Raw genomic sequence first — 23,737 nt, 5'->3', positions numbered from 1 at the left:
ATGCGCCATCTTGAAAAACAAGGCTCCCGATAATTTTAGCTACCGGTGTTCGCGGTTTGGAAAAATGATGGTAGTTTATCGTAAAACCACTGCCACCAGCCATTTCGATAGGAATGGGTAGCAATCAAATGCTGAGTTTCTAGACACAGGGGATACTAGGTAACTCCTCCAGCACTACATAGGAAGATAGTGTGAGATGGGTCTAGGAATTTAAAAAGACTAGTAAAGTCAATTTAACCTTACATTCTCTGGGAAACAGTAGTTTATCCCAGAGAAGTTATTTAAACCTTAGAAGAGCCTAAAAGGCTTCCCTGTGTCACTGCACTGAGGGTGCTTTGTGACACAAATAAAAAAGATGATGTGCATGGAGTTGTGTAAAACCCCATAACCAAAAGAAATAAACACAGAAAACAAACAGAATTAAAAAGTTCAAAGCCCCAAAGTCAAGCAAAGAGCTGGGGGTCTCTAAGGTAGAGAGGAATTAGCACATTTTGAGAATTCTCCCTAACAGTAACTGTAACTAAGAGTGAAGAGTTACAAATGTTCTTACTTACCTTGGATTTGTGATGCACTATTCTTAAAAGTATGGTTAACATCTTCTTTCCTTCGAAACAGTTTTGCCATACTAATAGAAAGTAGATGTGAAGTTATATTATTCCCCTGTGATTAGGTTGTGCCTCTTCCCAAACGTAATGTGTTGGTTTCACCAGATTATTCCTGCAGGGTAATTGTATAAATGTCCTCCAAGTGTTGGTATCACCAGATTAGTCCTGTTAGTATAATTGTATGGTGTCCCCCAACTGGGTCTTGCTTCCCCTGACTAGCTGTTAGCCTGTCCAGAATAAGTCTGTATTAGGTTGTTGCGTACCAACAACAACTTTGGATCATTCAGTAAAGTGTAACATTAGGGTTTACTTTCCCTGTACGATCTAACCCAGAGACTGCGGTTCTAACTGTCCCTTATAAGTCCTAGATCAGTCACTTGTATAGTTGGGAAAGATCCAACCTGGACTCCTTGTGAGATTCAAAATAAGTATATGGGTTTTGTGAGATTCAAAAAAAGTATATGGGTTTTACTTACCTTGAGTTAGCTGTGTGCCATCCAAAAATAAGTTAACAGAGTTACTCCTCATCTCAATCTATGTTTCACTGATCTCAAAAGCACCCGTAATTGAATATTACATCCTTAGGTTTTACTCACCTAGTTATAGGTTTTTACCGTACCTGGAATAAGTGTTCCACTATTCACCACAAAAAGTATATTGTCCAGTTGAATAGTTATGGGATTTGTACTAAGAGTCACTGTACAACTGGCAGGGTCTACGGCCCTTGCATTACTGAATGTAATTGTGGAAGTAACCATTGGTTTTTACTCCCTAAGAATAGGTGTGATCTATACTGAATGCGTGTGAAAACGGTTTTGACTTCCCTAGAACTACTGTTAGGTGTTCCAAATAAGGTTTATACTTTGGTCTGTGTACCTTCAAGTATAGTGTTGTGTTTTTATCATTGTGATTACATATAAGCGGTGATAGTACTTATTTACCCCTAGGGTTATCTTGGCCTTCCTGCATTTAAATAAATCCTTCATTTTTACATGCATATTGTTTGTTTCTCTTTGGACCATTGGCATTACAATTTCATTTGTACTGATTCTAAAGCCCTCTCTCCCTCCTAAGATGAGCCTGGCTTCTCGGTCTACGCTACCATGAACTCCGGTGGTACAGCCCTATACTAAGAGTGGAGTCTTGGACTTACTCAGTTGAATGGTTTTACTAAGCCCTTAGTTGGACTTCCGAAAAACTGTCCTAACACTTTGCAACGTACGAGCTCTGCATAGGGCGACCAGCTAGCTGGGCAGAAAAAAACAATCTGAGGGACCTAAACGCAAGAGGGATTTTGGGTACACCACACGTCACGTTAGGGATAGTGTTACAAGCACGCTCATCTCAACGTCCCCCTTACGATCCTCGAAAGACGAGATGTAATACTCTGCGATTACTACTAGATGTTGGACTATATCTAGGTTTCAAAAGGAACAGTAAACCTGACAATCAAGTAGGCCAATTTGTGTCCAGAATATGCACTACAAATGCGTAGGACAGATTGCTCTGGCAGACATCTACCATAACAATATATGTTAAACAAAAGACAGTACCATACCCTTCTACAAGATCTGAAAAGTTGTCCAGCACTCGATGCTCAGCAGCTATGGCCTTCTCATCTGGTCGCCCAACCTTCTCAAGAAAGCACAGGGCTGGGTCTGCACGCATAGTGTTGTACTTCTCGTACCCTAGAAACAGGGAACAAGTTATATATCCAAATTTCAGGGCTACCACAGTCAACATTATTATGAGTTTACCAAAAACTTTCAGACACAAAATCGAAGTCAATCCATCTGTAAAATGCTTTGTAATACTATTTGATGAAAGCTTCTTTTCTCTAACAAGGGCTTCAAAATCAAGTTAAGACTGGTGCTGTGCCTCTCAAGTTTTGTGAGATTAGGTTAAAAAGGCACCCTGTTTGCGTCTTTAAAGTGGTTAAGAATACATTTTATGCAAAATTCTGCCTGAATGACATGAATTACTCACCGTAATAGCATTTCTGATGTCATATCTGCTTAGATTCACATGCTGTGCATATGGTCTGATATCCAGTGGTAGCTGCAGAGTTTTGCATCTTGTCTTTCGGGGACCGAAAGGGGACGTCAGCATAGGCGTGTCTGTAACACTATCCCTATTGTGACGTGTAGTGTACCCAAAATCGATCACGTGCCGAGGTCCCTCCAATTTTATTTTTTCTGCCATGAGGGAGGCTATTGTGAGTACATAAAGAGAGAAAGTAGTAAGACGTCTATGTTCCTCCCACCCTAGCGGCGAGGCAGCATGTGAATCTAAGCAGATACAATCCTCAGAAATGCTATTACGGTGAGTAATGCATGTCTTCTGATGCTTGTTGATCTGCTTAGAATCACATGCTGTGCATAGACTAGTGAGCAGTACCCCGAAGTTGGAGGTGGGCTATGAGAAGGAACAGTAGTGAAAAGATGTTTTAATACTGCTTTTCCCACCTGAGAATCAGATCTAGGAGGAGTGTCTAGGCAATAGTGTTTTGTAAAGGTGTGTACAGAAGTCCAGGTTGCCGCTTTGCAAATGGACTCAAGGGGAACATTTGCAATGAATGCTACGGAAGCCCCAGTTCCCAGAGTAGTGTGTGCTCTAGGCTTGAAGGGCAGTTCTCTCTTAACAAGAGTATAACAGAGTGATGCATTTGACAATCCACCTTGAGATCGTGGATTCAGAGACATGATCCCCTTCTCTGCCAGCTGCTAGTGAAACCAAAAACTGCCCTGGGCACATCTAGTGTGTGTAGGCTTCTTTCGGCCATGCTAGAGGGATTCTGGAAGAAAGTGGGTAGTTCGATTGATTGGTTCACATGGAACTTCTAAATGAATTTAAGCGCAAAACAGAGAGGAGTGCGCAGAACCACCTTATCTCTGTGGACTGTAACAAAAGGGTCTAGAAGTGAAAGGGCCTGTAGTTCACTAACTTCTAATAGAAGATATAGCCACTAGGAAGGCAGTCTTATAAGTAAGGTCTTTTAGACTTGCTTCATGCATTGGTTCAAAGGGAGACCCCATGAGTCTGGTCAATAACACATTTAGATCCCATCCGGGAGCTGGGTTAGAAACTTGGGCGAGAATTCTTTTAACTCCTTCCATAAAAGCCTTAATAACCGTTATCTTCCACCACAACACCTTCTGTTGTGACGTAGTGTAGGCTGAGAGAGCAACTAGGCGAACCTTAGGGAATTAAACACCAATCCTGAATCTAACAAGTGGGTCATGTACAACACAATGTGAGTAGGAGAGCAGTCAATCAGGTTGATGCCCTTGGTATTGCACCAGATGGCAAAGCGTTTCCACTTGCTGGAATAGCAATACCGGGTGTTAGGTTTCCTAGATTCCCAAAGTATGTCCATGCATCTCTGAGGGAGTTGAAGGTGTCCGAACTTTATGAACTCAGGAGCCAGGCCGCTAAGTTCAGAGTTTGTGGGCCTGGGTGTAGTGTTTCCCCTCTGTCCTGAGAGAACATGTTGTATGGGCAGGGCAACTTCACAGGAGGGGAGAAGGACATAATCAGATGAGAGAACCAGGGTTGGCGGGCCCACATGGGGGCCACCAATATCATGGTGACTGGTTCCTGGTGCATCTTGTGCACAATCTTGTTGCGTAGGGGAGTCGGGGTGGGGTGGGAGCGTACACAAATTTCCCTGACTATGTTATCCAGAGTCCGTTCCCCTTGGTTCGGTTCTGGGGGGTAGCTGGAGGCATAGTCTTGGCAATGGGCGTTCTCCTGAGGGGCGAAAAAGCCGATCTCTGGAAAGCCCCATTCTGCGAATACGTTGCAGACGATGTCTTGGTGTAGACGCCATTCGTACTCTATGGGCAGTGAGAAATCTCTGCTGAGCACGTCCGCTAGAAGGTTGAGTTCGCCGGGAACATGTTGGGACAGCAGGAATATCTTGTGTTTGAGAGCCCACATCCAAATGTTTTGGGACAGCTTGGAAAGCCCTGGAGTGTGTGTTGCCCCCCCCCCCTGTTTGTTTAGGCAATACATGGCTGTGGTGCTGTCTGTCAGGAGCAGAACTGTCTTCCCCTGTAGCTGTGTCTGAAAGGCCTTCAGTGCTTTGAATACTGCTAATAGCTCTAACAGGTATACGTGGTTGGACGCTACTTGTGGGGACCACAGACCATGCGATGTCTGCTGTAGCAGATGAGCCCCCATCCCGTGAGAGATGCGCCTGTTGGGAGAGTGGCTTCCACTGCAGGAGTGGCAAAGGTCTTCCCCTTCAAGAGGTTTTCCCCAGACCACCACTGCAGAGCGAAAATTAGGGCTGGCGAGACAACTACCAGATCTTCCCATTATCCGCTGGCCTGACACCACTGGCTGTTGAACCACTCTTGCATGGTACGCATGCGCAGCCGCGCGTGAGGAACTAAAATGCTGGACGCCATCATTCCTAGCAGTCGCACGGCCTTGCGAACGGCACTTCCCAACTGGCTACATATTGAGGCATCTGAAACAGCATGTTCTGAACCCTCTCGGAGGGGAAGACGAGGCGGTCCTTGGTCCGAATTAGAGCCCCCAGAAACTGACTTGACTGGGGTCTAAGCTGGATTTCTTTTCGTTGTTGGAGCATCCCAGACTGAACAAGAGGTCTATTGTCTTCTGATTGTTCAATAGGCAGGCTTCGTAAGAATGCCCTGTTATGAGCCAGTCGTCGAGGTAAGGGTAAACCCCGGGACGGATAGTCTGCTCAGGTGTGCTGCCGCTACTTCCAGAACCTTCCTAAACACCCTTGGCGCAGAAGCAATGCCGAAGGGGTGTACTTTGAATTGATAGTGCCTGTCCTCTATCATAAACCTTAGATATTTTCAGTGCACTGGCAACATTGAAATATGAAGGTATGCATCTTTGATGTCCAGTGTCGCCATGTAATCCCCCTGTTTCAACAGAGATTACTTCCTGCAGAGTTACCATACAAAACTTTGAAGGTTTAACAAATTTGTTTGCTGGGCGCAAATCTAGCACAGGGCATATGGTGAGGTCCTTTTTGGGTACAAGGAAGTACACTGAATAAATACCCTTGTTTACCTGAAGAATAGGGACGGCTTCTATGGCGTCCTTTTCCAGAAGTGCTTCCAACTCTTATCAGGATTCGCAGATGGACTGGCGTGAGGCGTCGTGCTTTGGGCGGTCTGAATTGTGGTGGTCGGGGAATTCCACACAGTACCACGTGGACGATCGTCTTGAGAACCCACTGGTCTGATGTTATCCCCTCCCATTCTGAAAGGAAAGATGTTAAGCATCCCCCGACCAGGGTGTCATGGGAGGTGACCTGGATCCGTAGGTCATTTCTGACCAGAGGCTGTGGCTCCCCTGGAGTTGGGGCCTCTGTCTCTACCTTTCCAGCGCCGCTGTCCCCTGGGTGGATAGTTGGCAGGGGTGCTGGATGCCTGTCCTGAGTTCCAGTTAATAACTGGTGAAAAAGGCAGCTGCCGTGGTGATTTGTTTACCCAAGGCATACAGCCTTTAAGACTCCTTATCAAGAGGCGCCTCTCCTGTAGCAAGGGGTACGCCCCGCCCATTTTCGGATGGTGGTAACCACTAGTGAATCGGGGATGGCATGTCCTTTAATGTATGTAGGGTCACTAGGCATTGAGAAATAAGTTCTCCACCCTGGGATTTATTGCCCTAGTCTGGGCTGGTGTGATCAAGGAAGGAGCCATTCTTCTCTTAATGGATTCAGAAGAGGCATTGCTTGGCTGGAGGGGGGCTTTTCTGTGAGGATATTCGGCACAAAGTCCTGTTCAGGTAAAGCCTCCTGGGTGGCTATGTGAAAATATTCAGCCGCCTTCCTCAAGATGGCATTGAACGCCATCTGATCATCCACTGTGGAAGCCTGGTGGGCCAGAGTGGAGGGAGGGGAATCCAAACAGAGGTCCTCCTCCATGCCCTCCTCCTCCATGTCCTGATACGTGTCCATCTGGATCTCGTTTTTGGGGTGGATGGAAGTATAATCCTCCTGAGAAGGTCCTAAATTCCTTAGAAAATTAGAAGCAGGCACAGAGGGAGGGTCCTCCTGAGGTCTCTTGGGGGTAGGTTGCTCTGAAAGCGAGACAAACTTCGCCAACCTGTCCATACACCCTTTGAATTTTTCTCTGGTCCATCTCGATGAGACAGAAGGGTCTAAGCAAGGAACATTTTCATTTTCATTTTCTTCCTTATGGCGCCGAAATGTGTCTCAAATAGAGCTAGACAAAGGCATCAGACTCTCCATGTAGTCCTCGCGAGCATCAGGGTGCAGTGATGCGTCTTTTGACGTGTCCGCAGGACGTTCCTTGCGCTTCGGCGTCTCTTTAGACCTCTCCTTCAGCCCCACTGCTGAAGCAATCCTAGCGATGCTTTCGGAGATGTTCGGCGAAGTGCCAGTTGACTAGGAGGCCTAGCGGTAGATTTTTCTCCTCCCGGGGCCTTCGGGGGCGTCAGAGCGTCAGCTAAGCACGCTTCGACGGCCGGATGTGTTTTGGAGGTAGCGCCTTTTGGTTTTGAAGGCCCAGTCACAAGACGCTGCTGCGGATGCAGGGAAGGATGTTCATCTTGAAGATCAGAGGATACCGTTGAAATTTTCGGCGGTCGTATTGGCGCTTTCGCCTGTTCCGACTGTACGTCGAAACCGGGGTTGGGGTTGTGTGTTTAGTGTGGCTTCGATCTTGTATGCCCCTGTTGCCGGGTGTTATCCCCATAGCGCGACTCGCGTCTGGGCTAGCGGGCTAAAGGACGGGTGTGGCTGACCAAGGAGTGGGCATCGTGAGGTCGATGGCATCCGACACGCATGCCTGGTCATCACTAGTACCCCCGTCACTTCCGGCGGTGGGGGGGTGTGGGGGAGAAGATCCAGCCTGCGACATGCTGTAGGCCACCCACCACTTAACGAGGCGCCCCTTAAGCGCTTTAGGGCACAGGAGATTACAGGCCACGCACCGCACTTCGTCATGGTCAAGGGGTAGACAATTATTGCACTTGGCGTGCTCGTCCTTCCAAGGATATCTGGCCCTGCAAGAGGGGAAAAACCTAAATGGTGTCCTTTCCATACCGAAAGGCAATAAAGGCAATGACCAGACCTAGAGGTCAAAGAGGGTTAAAGAGGAGAGACACAGCTGAAAGGATATGGCCACCCCGACCCCACTCCCTACTGTGTAGGCCGGCCAGAGGGCCCGGCCACGTGGACAGCTCCGCCGCCGGATCTTAGGTGTCGAAAGGCCACCGCAGTCTTCGGCGTAGTGCAGGAAACACTGTCGAAATGACTTAATGAGATAATCGACAAAGTAGATAAGTCTCTTATGCAAGAGCTCCGCAATAGGGCGACCAGTAATCTGGGTGGAGAAAAACAATCGGAGGGACCTCGGAACGTGAGGGATTTTGGGTACACTACACGTCACGATAGGGATAGTGTTACAGACACAACTATGCCGGCATCCCCTTTCGGTCCCCGAAAGACAAGATGCAATACTCCGTGGCTACCACTGGCTGTCTGACCATATGGACAGCATGTGATTCTAAGCAGATTAACAAGCATCAGAAGTAATGATATCCAATTACAGTTTGTGAGAGATCAAATGTTCAACTGAGAAGTGCTTTGGTTTACAGTTTGTAAAAAAGTGAATGTTTGTGGGATAGGGCAAAGAGTCACATACCATGTTTGAAGACTCCAAGAAGCAGGGATTTATCAGCTTCTGTGTCCCACCAGCTTGTAGGTACCTCCAGCTGATCTACCTCAGGGAACCAGATGTCAACCGCCCTGTGGAAAAATAAAGGAAGAAAGTGAAGCACAAGAAAATAAACGGGGGCCGAGAGTGAAAAGAAGGGGGCAGCATGGAGACCAGGGGAAAACAAACTGATATAAAAAAAAGTTAGTTTTGAATACAGGACAGAAAAGAAAGATTCCGGCCAAGGCTTGAAGAGGACTTCTGGCCTACCAGAGTGGAGGAGATGGAACAAGTTACTTGCCTCTAACTATTGTTCTCCAGCATGGGTCTGGCATGGATTCAAATGCTCATGAAAATTCCCTGTCATCAGGCTGGGAATCCTCGGTAAAAGAAAAAACTGTGTCCGATGCCACTTTGGTGAGCTCCCGCGCCTGGCCTGTTCCTATGCCCAATCCCTCCCCATTATTGCACAAACACATGAAATAACGCCAGGCATCGGTGGCGGAAAGGCTGCAGCGTCTCCGGTGCTGTGATAGAGGGTGGGTGGGGGGGTGGGGGGTCAGCCCGCAATAAGCTGCAGGAGTCTGGACGCACCTTGTGCGGCGAACATCTGATGCCACAGCTGCAAAATCGCGGCCAGGACATGCAAGATTGACGGGGCAGAGAGGAACGCTGGTGAGGTTTGGCCCGCGGCACGCAGGCAACCAGCAGCGAGAGGAGCGAGAGGAGCGAGCCTCGGCAGCTGCGGGCGAAGTGAAGTTAGTGGGATGGCTAAGCCCTGGATGACAGACCTCTGGAGAAAGACGCGGGTGTCGGGTGCCCTGCGGCTGTGGAGAATCTGGTGAGTGGTGTGGAATATCACCGCGGCACAGACTCCCACAAAGCGGGAGAAGTAAGGAGGAGCAAGCTGTCCGCATGAAAACACGGCAAGATCAGGCTCCCGGAGAGCAAAGCAGCAGGAGGTGCTGTGGGGGCATGGGAGCCTGAAGGTAGGAAGCGAACTGCATGGCGCCCCATACGATGTATCAAAAACAAAGAGGTGATGGCTGGAAGGTTTAGAATTAATCTTAACCACTGGCAACGCTCTGGGCAACCCTCCAGACCACCGTTCTTCGCCTGCCAAGCCATTACAGAAGGGAAAGACCATATGCAAATCAGGCTTGGCCCCACCCCAAAAGGGGCAGTCCAGCCCGAACTGCTAGGCCACATCCCCTCTGCACGAGACCACAAGCATCCCCAAACATGTTTCGCCCTTGTTGGGGCTCATCAGTGAGGAGTAGCTTGGGTCTCTAGGCCCAGCAGGCACGGGACCCACGTCTGGGCATACCCGTCCCACTCGGGGTGACATAGCAAAAACAAAGAGGTGATGGCTGGAAGGTTTAGAATTAATCTTAACCACTGGCAACGCTCTGGGCAACCCTCCAGACCACCGTTCTTCGCCTGCCAAGCCATTACAGAAGGGAAAGACCATATGCAAATCAGGCTTGGCCCCACCCCAAAAGGGGCAGTCCAGCCCGAACTGCTAGGCCACATCCCCTCTGCACGAGACCACAAGCATCCCCAAACATGTTTCGCCCTTGTTGGGGCTCATCAGTGAGGAGTAGCTTGGGTCTCTAGGCCCAGCAGGCACGGGACCCACGTCTGGGCATACCCGTCCCACTCGGGGTGACATAGCAAAAACAAAGAGGTGATGGCTGGAAGGTTTAGAATTAATCTTAACCACTGGCAACGCTCTGGGCAACCCTCCAGACCACCGTTCTTCGCCTGCCAAGCCATTACAGAAGGGAAAGACCATATGCAAATCAGGCTTGGCCCCACCCCAAAAGGGGCAGTCCAGCCCGAACTGCTAGGCCACATCCCCTCTGCACGAGACCACAAGCATCCCCAAACATGTTTCGCCCTTGTTGGGGCTCATCAGTGAGGATGCTTGTGGTCTCGTGCAGAAGGGATGTGACCTAGCAGTTCGGGCTGGACTTCCCCTTTTGGGGTGGGGCCAAGCCTGATTTGCATATGGTCTTTCCCCTTCTGTAATGGCTTGGCAGGCGAAGAACGATGGTCTGGAGGGTTGCCCCGAGCAATGCCAGTGGTTAAGATTCAGTCTAAACCTTCCAGCCATCACCTCTTTGTTTTTGCTTTGTCACCCGGAGTGGGACGGGTATGCCCAGACGTGGGTCCCGTGCCTGCTGGGCCTAGAGACCCAAGCTACTCCTCACTGATGATCCCCAACAAGGGTGAAACATGTTTGGGGATGCTTGTGGTCTCGTGCAGAAGGGATGTGACCTAGCAGTTCGGGCTGGACTTCCCCTTTTGGGGTGGGGCCAAGCCTGATTTGCATATGGTCTTTCCCCTTCTGTAATGGCTTGGCAGGCGAAGAACGATGGTCTGGAGGGTTGCCCCGAGCAATGCCAGTGGTTAAGATTCAGTCTAAACCTTCCAGCCATCACCTCTTTGTTTTTGCTTTGTCACCCCGAGTGGGACGGGTATGCCCAGACGTGGGTCCCGTGCCTGCTGGGCCTAGAGACCCAAGCTACTCCTCACTGATGATCCCCAACAAGGGTGAAACATGTTTGGGGATGCTTGTGGTCTCGTGCAGAAGGGATGTGACCTAGCAGTTCGGGCTGGACTTCCCCTTTTGGGGTGGGGCCAAGCCTGATTTGCATATGGTCTTTCCCCTTCTGTAATGGCTTGGCAGGCGAAGAACGATGGTCTGGAGGGTTGCCCCGAGCAATGCCAGTGGTTAAGATTCAGTCTAAACCTTCCAGCCATCACCTCTTTGTTTTTGCCCCATACGATGTATGCTGATGGTGCTTGTGGAGCGGGGTAGAGGAGCACGTAACAAGAGCTCCGACAGCCTGTTATCTCATCAGGAGTGAGCAGACCGCAGGGAGGTGCCGTGAGGCTGGACGCCCCTACAGCAGAGTGACAGAAAGCGACATAGGGGGTTGGGGGGGGGGGGGGGGGGTGAGGAGTGTGTACGGTGGTAGGCTGAAGCAGACTGTTAGGCAAGATTGTATGCAGTACCCTTTGTGTACACTACAACAACCCTGACCTCCTGGCAATAGGAACCAAACCTTTGGTATAAGTCTGTACTACACAGGTTGGTAGAGTGCATGAGCAGCCAGGCCTATCTCAAGAGGGGTCAATGTGAGCTGCAGGGGAGTTACACAGATTCACAGTGACAAGTATTCAAATAAACTCTTACACACAAGGTTTCTTGACTAAACAATTATACATTTATCAGTCAGTTAGAGTAAGCCTTCTTCAGAAGGGAGCAATATTTATTTATTTAAATTTGTATAGCGCGCAAGCAGCCCAGGGGCATTGAGGCGCTGTTACTTGCATGAGCTTAGTTACAGGCATGGTATCAGTAAGAGGCATATTACAGATAGGAACAAGCAAGGTTATCATTACAGCTTAAGCGGTTGGTCAATACAACTTAGGCAGTGGGTCATATGGTTGATATTATGCTGTTGCGAGGGACCTTATGAGAAGAGGGTGGTTTTCAGTGCTTTGCGGAAGGCTAGGAGGGAGGGCCAACTGCGGATGGTGGGAGGTAGGGCATTCCAGTGAGTGGGTGCGAGATAGGGGAAGCTGGATCCACCTGCTCTGGATCTTTTTACTAGTGGCACAGAGAGCATGTTGGTGTAGGGTGATCTTGTTGGTCTTGTAGAGGCGACGGAGTGGATTCTTTGTGAGAGGTAATCGGGGGCAGTGAGATGGATGGATTTGTGTGTCAGTGTGAGCGCTTTGAAAATTATTCTCTCCTTTATTGGGAGCCAGTGGGCTAGTTTCCTGGCTTCCGAGATGTGGTCCCTTTTGGCAATACCTTGGGCTGCTCGGAGAGCACTATTCTGGATGACTTGTAGCCTCTCCAAGTTTCTTTTTGAGGTTCATAGGAAGAGTATGTTGCAGTAGTCTAGCCTGGAGCCGGTGATGGCTCTGGCTATGTTTGTGCAGTTCTCTTTGGAGAGGAAAGGCCTGACTGCGTTGATCAGTTTAGCATGATATGCGGCTGAGGAGGCAATGGCGTTGACTTGTCTGTCCATGGAGAGGTTAGAGTCTAGATAGACTCCAAGAGTTTTGACTGAGTCTGAAACAGGTATTTTGATGGTGTCGATGGTGAAGTGACTGAATTGGGAGTCAAGTTTTTTTAGCGTTTCGGGGGAACCTACCAGTAGGAGTTCTGTCTTGTCAGAGTTGAGGCATAGTCCATTGTCTGCCATCCAGGCTTGGATGGTGTTGTAGAGGTTGTTAAGGGTCATGGAGTCGGTGTCGTAGTTGCCTGTGAGGGTAAGGAGGATCTGGGTATCGTCCGCGTAGTTAGTGTAGGATATACCCATAGCGTCGAGGATGAGGAAGAGGGGTCGTGTGAAGATGTTGTAGAGTGTGGGGGAGAGGCATGAGCCTTGGGGCACGCCAAAGAGTATGGTAGTGGGTGAGGCAGAGGCTAGGTCGGAGAATACTTGCATGGTTCTGTCTTGTAGGAAGGATTTGATCCATGCTGTGGTGTCAGGGGAGAACTTGGCAGTGGAGGAGAGATGATGGCAAAGGACGTCATGATCTACGAGATCGAACGCTGCAGATAAGTCAAGGAGTAGGAGAAGAGCTGATTTGCCCATGTCTCTGGCATCGTCCATTTGGTTTTTCAGGTCAAGTAGGGCGGTTTCAGTCCCATGTCTAGGGCGGAAGCCAGATTGGCGGAGTCCCAGGAGTTTGTTTTCTTCGATGTAGTGCTGAACCTGCAGATAGGCTGCTTTGTCGAGTATTTTGAGGAGGAAAGGGACAGTGGTGATGGGTCTATAGTTGTTGGGGGAGGTGGGATCGAGAGTTGGTTTTTTAAGAGGGGGCGGACCCATGCTTCCTTGAGGGAGGTGGGGACTTTCCCTGTTGCGAAGGAGGCATTAACAAATGCTGTCAGGAAGGGAGCAAGTGCTTCAGTGCAGTCCTTGATGAGAGTGGCTGGGCAGGCATCACCTTTACAGTTGGATGCAGTATAATATAACAGTAACACTCAAATATACTTCACAATATACACACTCTCAATATCGCTAAATCAGCGAGTACCCTTTTGGGATGGCCCACGAACACAACCTACACCCTCAGGTGACTTCAATAGCTAGGGTGCTGGGGACATAATCCATCACTGTTGTATTTAGAATCATTTATACACAAGAGACCACAAATATTCTTAAGCAGGCAAATACTTTCAGATCACCCAATAAAAGTAATTCAGTGGAACAGGCTAAGCCAAAGTCAACGGGCAAAAGTCTCTACGAGCTGAAGCACTTCTTTGCAGGTAAGTAAGAAAACACGTTTTAGAAGTCTTTAAAGAAAAATAAGACTCAATGTAGGGCCACAAGCTGTTAGACTTATGAGTAGTAGAAGATGCAAGCAACTCTCCAGAAAGAGGCAAGCTCTCTCAGACTTTTACATTACTTTTGTATTGAAGAAAAAGTGCAGATGACTTCTGTTCCTGAGCAGCTCTGCAGATCTCACTGTTCCTGGGCCTCAGTCGTGGGGACAAGAGGGAGGACTTCGGGGGTCTCCTGCACAGCAATGGGACGAATGGCACAGCTAACAGAGAGCAACCAAATACATAAAGGGACTCACCAGGGGTGCCCGTTATCTCCGCTAATCTTTGCTATGGTCATGGAGCCTCTGGCACAGGCAACCAGAATGGACCAAAGGATTCAAGGGGTATCCACTGCAGCAGATCGCGTGCAAAAGATTGCATTATACGTGGATGTTTCACTGTTCCGTAAAGACACGACAAATTCCCTTCCTAGGGCCATTGCATTACTGGAAAAATGTGCGAAGGTCTCAATGATCCACATTCATTATGCAAAATCTAAAGCGCTTAACATCACGGAGGACCCTGCAAGGGTAAAGTAATGGGGCACACGTTATCCACTAAAATGGGAGAAGACGACAACAGAATAACTGGGGGTGAACCTAACTTCTACATATGAGGGGTTATATGGGGCTAATATTCCGGGGCTGTTAAAAAAACTGATTGGGGACGTGCAGGAGCTGTTGTGGTTTGCACAGATCACGGCTATAAAAATGTCTATTCTGCCAATGTTCCTGTACGTAGTTGGCGGATTCCAAATTTAGCAATTAAAAATCTGCAGAAACAATGCGCTTCATACCGAAAGAAGAAGCCAAGAGTACTCACAAAGTTCCTATTTCGTCCTCCGGCTTTGGGGGGGTGGGGCTGCGAGTCCCAGACCTTGGTCGCTACCTAATGGCGGCACAGGTAGCCCTGATGCTTCAGTGGGCCCCAAGGGAACCCAAACAGGTGGTCCAACATAGAAAGAGGTGCAACCAGCTTTCCACTTTAGAATCTCGGTCTACTGACACCAAAACACAGGGGAGTGGGGGGCGCGCTAATAGATTCTACTGAGGCCACCCTCTGGTACTGGGATAAAGTGGTATACTCACACCAATGGCTCATAAACCAGACTTCACACTGTTAGGTAATGTTTGTATGCAGTACCCTATGGCACCACTCCACACAACTATGACTACAGGTGTAAGCAAAACCAACCATTGGTATAAGTCGGTACCACACAGTTTTTGGTAGCAAGCTGAGCAGCCAGGCTTATCTCAAGAGGGAATGTGAGCTTGTAATAGGTTACACAGAGGTTTACAATCACAAGTATTCAAATAGACTCTTATACTCAAGGTTTCTTGGTAAAACACTTATTAATTTATTACACATTCAGTTAGCAAACATGCACTAAATGGAGGCAATCAATATCACACAAAGATATTCGACAGTACATCACACTATCAGGTTCTGAGGCATTTAAACTACTTTGGAGGAGAAAATGACATTCAGAGCATTTGAAGTAGGAGCAAAAAGGCTTAAGTTAATAAAACGAATAACAGAGTTACCCTTAAACAGTGCAAATAGTTTGAGTTCACCAGAGGAGTTGTTCCAATGCAATAGATAGGCCAAAGTCAATGGGCTAGAGTCTTGTAGAAGTAAAATGGTTCTGGTAGTTAAACAGAAAAGTCTTTGCCACGGTTCTCAGAAGTAGTTCATAGAAGAAACTTTATAGGTCGGGTCACAAGCGGACTAGGCTGCAAGTTGCCAAAGTTTCACGCACTTTCGCAGTGAGAGGCAAGTTCTCTCGGCCGGGTTTTCACAGTACCTTAGATTGAAGAAAAAGATGCAGCTGAGGACTTCTGTTCCTGGCAGTTCCTGCAGATCTCGCTGTTCCTGAGCATCAGTCGTGGGGACAAGAGGGAGGACTCCTGCCCTGCACAGGGACTGGTCACAAAGCTGACAAACTGGCAAATCTTCTATTCCGGTAGCTGTCGTCAAGCACACAAACTGGTGTCCTTCTCCCTGGCTATTCGGTTTCCTGCAGCACTCCAAGTAAAATACAACCAGCTCCGAGAATGGTATCCAGGTGGCTTACGAGTTGATTGGTCCCACCCACTCAAAGGAAGAAGTCATCCTTGAAGGTCTTCTCTGTCGAGATTGAACTTGGCGTTTCAGACCTGCAGCAGGGCTTCAAGAGGCAAACCAATGGTCCAGGCATTGCAGCAGCCGTCTTCTTCAAGCTCGTCTTCGGTTCTTTCGTTCCAGTGGTCAACTCTGCCTTCCAAGCCAAGAGACTCGCCTTTTACTTTAATAAATTTGTATTGCGCAGCAATGAACCCGTAGGCATGATGGCGCGGACAAGACTAACACGACGAGTAACAAAGGGGAGTCAGCAATCAGGGATGTCATGAGCTGCAACTCAAGAGAACTTTAATTCAGCAGCCAGGTTTTTAGGTTTTTTTTTTTTTTTTAAGGCCTCAAGTTCAGTTTCCAACCTTAGATCCAGAGGTAAGCAGCTCCAGGCAATTGGGGCTGCTATCGCAAAATCTCCTTTTTCAGCTTTCCTGGACCTACTTTTCGGAATTATTAGCATTTTAGTCTCCTGAGGACCCGTGGGGTACTCTTGGGCAGGATCAATTCATTGAGGTAGCGAGGCATAATCCCCAGAAGGCTCTTAAAAGTAATGAGAAGGAGGCGATAATTGATTCTAGCCTCTACATGAAGCCAATTTAGAGCTCTTCTGGCTGGTGTGACAAGCTCCCATCTAGTTGGACCCGTGACCACCCTCACTGCTCCATTATGAATAACTTGCAGTCTATTGATTTCTGTTTTGCTGATACCAGTCAACGGACTGCGGCAGTAGTCCATTTTGGCTCCCAATATGGCTCTCGACAAGGTTTCTGCATTTGCCTGGGAAATCATGGGTCTAAGGTGTGTAAAAAGTTTTAGGTAATAAGTCGCACGAGAAACCACACTTTCCACATGTGCTTTCATGGTGAGGTGTTGGTTGAGAATCACCCCTAGTGGCTTCACTTTCTTGAGGGTGTCTATTTTAACTTCACCAAGCTGGAATTTACTATACCTGGTATCGAGCTTGGAGATCAGACTAGGGGATCCCACAATCATAAGCTCTGTTTTTGCTCGGTTTAAAGCTATTCCATTTTACACCATCCAGTTTTCAATGCAGGTGTAGGCTTTATTCATACACTTTTCATCTCGGGTATGGTCTCCCGTCAGGGAGATGATACACTGCATATCATCCGCAAAATTGGTAAAACCACATGTTTTCATATACCAGTATAGAGAAAAAAGGGACAGTGAAGATATTGTAAAAACAGGGAGAAAGGCTTTCTCCCTGCGGGACTCCATACTCAATCGGAATTGTGTCTGCTTCAGGTATGTCTGAACAAACACAACTAACCCCATTCTTAAGAAAAGAAGCTACCCACTGCGAGGCTTCGGAGGTGAACGCTGCCACTTGTTCGAGCCTGGTGACCAACAACGTGTGGTCAACCAGGTCGAATGGGGCTGAGAGGTCCAACAGCATGAGCATAGTGGTCTCTCCCTTATCTATGTTGGAAAGGAGCCTAGATTTATTTTAATTCCAGACGAGCTGTTTCAGTACTATGGCCTGCTCTGAAGCCTGATTGTCGGCAGTTTAAGATGGGGTGGCTTTCTATATGTTTAGCTATTTGTTTGTAGGCAACGCAGTTCAAGATGTTCATCAGTAAAGCAGATTTCGTGATGGGCCTTATAATTCAATGGGTCCTCTTTAGGGAGGCTCTTTTTTTGTTTTAACAGTGGTGTTACCCAAGAACGTTTAAGTCCATCTGGTACAACGCTCTCTTTAAGAGAGGCGTTCACAAATTGAAGAATGGCCTCTAGGAGTATAGGGGGGGCATGTTTTGATTATAACAGCAGAGAAGTGATCACCCCTGCAGCTAGTTTTCAGATGTTTCATCACCTCTGTCAGTTCCTCCAGCGTAATTGCAGAAAATTAAAATTCCAGGATTGCGGGGCATCTGGTTTATTCCCGGCATTCAGGGATGTTACTTTCCCTGAGTGCGTTGGCCTTTTTTCTGGCTAATATTAGTTTTAATTCCCTGCAGCTTGGCACCCATGGCATCTTGAATCGCCTGACACCATGTTTTGTCTTTTAGGACTTCATTTACCTCAAGGACGGGTGTCAATTCTTGCTCTTTGAGAATTTTAAAGAGCTCCCTAGCCTCCGATCTTGCTGCAATGATCCTATCATTAAAGAAATTCTTCTGGGCCTCTAAAATGGCGGCTTTATACAGTCTAGCTGCCTCTTGTTAGGCGAGGAGTGGGACCGCAGAGTAATTGGTTTTCCATTTGAAATACTGTTTGCGCATAAACCCTTTCTGTTTACGTAGCGCGGGAGTAAACCAGGGTTTGTTAGGGAGGGGGGGGGCTAGTTTGTGTTTTCTCCGGAGCTAGACGATTAGTAATATCAAAGGTTTCCTTGAGGATTGAGGAAAGTTTGAGCTGAATCTGGGAGCTGATCATTGGTCAGATGTATAACCAGAGGGGAAATCTGTTCCAAAGTAAGCAGTTTGGAATTACGGCCCTTTGTGGGAGGAGAGATTTTACTTTTTTGTTTAACTGGAAAAATCGAACGGATTACAAAGTTGACAAAATAGTGATCTGACCATGGACAAGGCATAGTGGTTAAATCTGATATGGGCACATTAACTGCTGCTAGCCATTCCAAAGTATGTCCAAGTTGGTGCAAGGGGTGACGATTATAGTGAGCAAATCCCAGGGAATCCAAGATAAGATTCCAAGTCTGCTCCTTTAGGTTCATCTTGATGGCCAAGCCAGTAATTAAAATCACCCAAAACAATGAAGCTGGAGTGGGGTTTAAGACATGCCATGAGATGGTTGGATAGGGCAGTGGTAAAATCTTCGATATGAGAAGGTGGCCTATATATAAGTAATACATTAGTGGTAAACAGTTTTCCCCCATTCATTCCAGCCTAGCTGCCACTCACCCAGCCGGGTGGCTGTCCTTGCCGGACAGTCAGCCAGCCAATCACGCCAGAGTGCATTTGGGTCTCCAAAGAGACTAAGCACAGGGAGTTTCGGGCACCTCCCTCACTTCCTGCCCACCCCAGACACGCAGGCGCCAGCGGCAGTCTTCAGTCCTGAAGCCTGCCAAAGGCGTAGGAACAAAGGGACCAAACACATTTTGGTGTGCAGAGACAACTCTAGAAGGACCTTTCCAAAAAGAAATGGCGCAAAAAGAAGACCGGGACCAGTTTTAACAAAGGAGGCTCCGACGCCATCTTGAAAATCATGGCTCCCGCAATTTAAGGCTACCGGTGTTCGCGGTCAGGAAAAATCATGGTAGTTCATTGTAAAACCACTGCCACCAGCCATTTGGAGAGGAAAGGGTAGCATTGGACTGCTACATGAGTTTCTAGACATAGGGGATACTAGGTAACCCCTCCAGCACTCTATTGTAAGATAGGGTGTGCTGGGTCTAAGAATTTAAAATGACTAGTAAAGTCAATTTCACTTTACTTTCTCTGGGAAACAGTATTTTATCACAGAGAAGGTATTTAAACCTTGGGACAGCCTGAAAGGTTACCCTGTGCCACTGCACCGAGGTGACTGTGTGACACATGAAAAGATGCCTATGAGTTGTCTAAAGAAAACTCCATAATCAAAGAACACAAGAGTAAAACATTTAAAATACATGAGAGACTGGGGAAACAAGACTCTCACTCTCTCCAGGTAAAAAAAAAAAATCAAGTCCTCAAAATCCAGCTAAGTTGCTGGGGGTCTCTAAGGTGAAGGGAATTGGCACATTTATGAGAATTCTCCCTAACACACACCTGGAATGCAACCCAGGTTTTGGACTCAGTGGCTGGCTGGACACTGACACTGGGAGATATTTATTCAGGTGGGCACCCATTGACGCTCGAAGATTGTAAAAATAAATTTCAGATTCCAGAAAGTGAACTGTTTCATTATACACAGATAAGACATTGGATCTCAAATAAAAAAGTAAAAGAGAGCCAACAGAATTCCACTAGCGCTGGAACTCACAATAAAAGACAGGACAGTTGCGAAAGCGGTTTTGAGGCTGTACCGGTTGCTAGATAGGTCAAGCTTGGGAGAGGTCCTTCCGTATATGTAAAGTGGGAACAAGATGTTGGGGAACCAACCACGGAAGAAATGTGGGATCAGATTTGGCGCCGGGCATTGAAAGGTTCCAAAAGTACACCAATCAATGAAGCAGCCTATGAGATATGCTTTGGGTGATACATGCCGCCACACCGCCTACATTCCATCAATTCAGACCATCCTTCAACATGCTGGCAGGGGTGTGGACAGACTGGGGATCTGATACACATGTTGTGGATATGCCCGTTGGCAGAGGTGTACTGGAAAGAAATCCTAAGCCACATCAAAGCTATTAAAAAGGTACAACTTTCCCTTTAAGCCAGTAGTGGTACACTTGGGAGCCAACACAAAAGGCAGTTATGCTGCCACAGGCAGTAATCCCACACTCATCACTGATCTGCTGAGCGCGGCTAGGATCACGCTAGCGTACGCTTGGAAGAAAGAGCAGGGGCCGATAGTAGCCATGTGGTGGGAGAGGCTATGGGGAGTGATGGCTATGGAGACGGTGACAGGTCTGGCTAATGGCTCATATCAAAGGTTTCTGATGGCTTAGTTTCCATTTCATGAATTTGTTACAGAAAGGGAGCAGATGTACTTTAGGCCAGCATTACCACATAATTTCTCTGTTCTATGGTAACAGGTGGAGTTTAAAAGCAATGGTTCTGTTAGGCGAGAATGCCCAACTGCACGGGACAAAGGAATGTGCCCTCTTCCACCTATGTTAAGCTAAATGGGGGAGGGACAGGAGGGGGGGAACTGGCGGGAGTTATACAAGTTATGCGCACTAGACATTGCACGAATGGAACTGAAACATATCCATGCGTATGTGACAATATGTGTGCTGAATTGTAATTCTGCCCAATTTCTAATAAATTTGATTAAAAAAAAGTTTCACTTACAAACTGTATTCCTCAACCAATCACTGAACTCTGGGTCATACTGCCCCTTGGCCAATGAATGCTCTCTCTTAAGCCCTTCCTCTGGCAGCCATCTTCAGATTTGGTAAGCACGTAAAGTGGCAGTATGACCAAGAAGAGCCATAGAGGGGCAGGAGGAAGGATTCGCATGTGAATGCATGCTAGACCCATGCTGGATAACTATAGTTATAGGTAAATAACTTGTTCCTTCTAAAGCATGGGGTCTGGTATGGATTAACATGCTCCTGAATAAAGAATACATAGCAGTACAACATTGCACAACCACGGGAGAAGACAAGGCTCAACATAAGCAATTATTATTATTACCTCCGGAACAGGCTGACCTTCAAGCGAACAGGTTGCGTAGCACTGTTTGGCCAACTCTGGACTCCTCTCTGGAATCCATGTCCACGCAGTAGAATCTTATGAAAGTGTGTGTGCACCTCCAAAGTAGCAGCTCTGCAGATGTCCAGCAAGGGCACACCAGACAGGAACGCCATCGTCTCATCGATCACTCTGGTGGATTGGGCTCTCGGACAGCCGGGCATCGGCCGGTTTGCCAACCGATGACAGTGTGCGATACAGCCGCAGAGCCACCTTGAGAAGGAAGCCTTGGACAAAGCCTTCCCATGGTTCAAAGGACCAAACTTCAAGAACAGTTGAGCCATCTTCCAAAAACTCTGCTTGCCGCGTAGAACTTTAGAGCACAAGCAACATCCAGCGAGTGCAAAGTCCTATCAGCCGGTGACAAATGTTTCGGAAAGAACACCGACAACACCAAGGGATCGTTGAGGTGGAACTCCGACAGAACCTTTGGCATGGAGGAGGAGTGCGTCCGCAGCACCACCCTAGATTAGTGAAAAGTCAGATATGACTGTTTGCAGGATAGGGCCTGACCTCACCCACCCTCCTAGCAGATGAAATGGCCACGAGGAAAGCAGTTTTCCATGAGAGAAACGAGAGGGGCCTGATGCATAGGCTCTCAGCCCCCCCTCCCTCTCATGAGCCTCGTCAGTACCATGTTGAGTTTCCACGCCGGGGCAGGCGCCTTGACCGGCGGGAACTGCTTGACAAGACATGGGGACCAAAGAGAAGATCGTACTGGACACCTGGTGTAACGGGAGATAGCCACCAGATGCACCTTGATTGAGGCGTGCGCCAGCCACGCCTTGGCCAAGGACAAGTACAGAAGAATCTGCGGGCCTGTGACCCTCCAAATATTGATCTGCTGGACCCGGCATCACAAAGCAAAATACTTCCTCTTTTGCCCTTAGCGCTAGTCGATAATGCTCTGGCAAGGACCTCCATGCAGTCCGCCGACAACTCGTACCCTCCAAACTCTAAGGCAGCAGGAACAAAGCCCTAGGTTCACCGACCTGTAGTCGTGATGCAGGATTGCACCGCCTCTTCTGGTGAGCAGATACGCAACCACTGGCAGCTAGACCGGAGGTGAAGTTGACGGGCTGAGAAAGTCCGGGTACAAACTCTGCCTAGGCCACGCCAGGGCGAGGATCACCCGGCATCTGCACCGTTTGAGTTGATTGATCACTCGCAGCAGAGGGAAGGTGCGGAAAATGCAACCCCCCCAATCTCCCCCATGCTCCTCAGCTGGTAGAACCTGCTGCTGAAATCCTGGCATTTGCAATTCGTCGCTGTCACAAACAGATCGATCTGTGGTCTGCCCCACACTTCAGGAAAAGTCGGTCCACCTGTTCCCAATTGTGGTAGGAAAGCAGCTCCCTGCTGAGGGAGACTGCAATGGTGTTGACTCCTGCCAGGTGAAAGGGGATGAGAAACATCTCTTGGGCGACGGCCCAGTGCCACAAGTCCTGCGCCTCTCTGTGGGCTCCGCGGCCCTCCAGGGAAGCATCCGTGGTGACCGTCTCCTGGTACGGGGGGGGGCTCTGAAATCCTGTGCCCCCGGCGATTTTGGAACATATGACCCACCACCCTATTGCTTGACGGAACTCCTTGTCGAGAGCAATCTGGTCTGCAAAGCTTCCAGACACCTGGATCCAGCGGGCATCTACGAATTCCTGAAGGGGTCGCATCCACAACCTCCAGAGCCAGATCAGGTAGATGCACAACATCATGCCAAGCAGCAATTTGATGGTACGCTGCGCTCTTCAGTACCAACAGCTATTGCACCTTGCCCAGCAGCCCCCTCCACCCCCATCATCTCTTCCGAGGGAGCCACAAGGCAGGAGACCGTGTTGAGCCTGGCCGCCAGTAACAGCACGTTGTGTGATGGCTGTTAGGCAGAAACCTGTGCAGTACCCTTGGGGACCACTGCAAAAGATTTAGGACTACAGGTGTTGACAGTAAACCCACTTGGTAGCAGTCTGCACCACCCAGATTTACCTGGTAGCTGTGGCAGAGCAGTCAGACTTCCCTCAAGAAGAGTTAGGCAGTATGTAAAGTATACACAATAGGCACTCAGACACAATAGCACAAGCAAACACTGACCAGAGCTTTGGTATCAAGGTATATAATTATTTATTCAAAAACACACTTATTGAAACACTCCAGCACTTTTATTGTAAATCACTCTAAACGCAGTTACTATTATGATATATACATCCCTTATTCCTTATCAGACAAGTCTTAGTTAACACCACTTATTTCCAGACAGAGGTGAGCGCTTAACTATAGATGGCACTCCAATAAATTAACGAAAAAGGGAGGGAAAAAGGCAGAATGTAGGAAAATACACCACACTAATACTTAGGAACTCTTAAGCAAGGCAGGAAAGTCAAAAGTTACTGGTGAGCCAAAGTCAATAGGCTGGGCCCACTCTTGGAGAGAGCAGGGCACCAATGCACCCAAGATCACACAATGACAACAGGCTTAAAAAGTCTTGCAGGGAGTTCAGAAAGGTTTTAGTTCGGCTCAGAAAAGTTTAGCCAGGGTGTCCCAGGCTAACCCAGGTTCGAAAGGCGAGGGCTAAATCTACCCCGTACAGTCGGTTGCAAGGGAAGCGAGGCGGAACACGGTACCTTATGTGGAAAGGATCCTCCAGCGGGGGCAGTTCCTGGCAGCGGGTGCAAGTCGCAGCGTCGTCCAGAG

At 48.2% G+C, this 23,737-nt stretch overlaps 1 protein-coding gene across 8 annotated transcripts in view; it reads right to left on the bottom strand.

The window, feature by feature from the left end:
* The window catches only part of CHD8 (chromodomain helicase DNA binding protein 8), a 1,687,145-nt gene that overhangs the window by 605,591 nt on the left and 1,057,817 nt on the right, over positions 1 to 23,737 (bottom strand). For all 8 annotated transcript variants that reach the window (XM_069633907.1, XM_069633913.1, XM_069633911.1 and 5 more), the window contains exons 25-26: positions 8,261 to 8,364; positions 2,164 to 2,293 (exon numbers count right to left, since the gene is read on the bottom strand). In XM_069633907.1, coding sequence (XP_069490008.1) covers positions 2,164 to 2,293; positions 8,261 to 8,364 — 234 coding nt within the window. The remainder of the gene's footprint in view (positions 1 to 2,163; positions 2,294 to 8,260; positions 8,365 to 23,737) is intronic.

Source organism: Ambystoma mexicanum, chromosome 13 (genome assembly GCF_040938575.1).
Source record: "Ambystoma mexicanum isolate Mex_15411 chromosome 13, UKY_AmexF1_1, whole genome shotgun sequence".
NCBI lineage: Eukaryota > Metazoa > Chordata > Amphibia > Caudata > Ambystomatidae > Ambystoma > Ambystoma mexicanum.
This window is presented reverse-complemented; position numbering and strand designations above follow the sequence as displayed.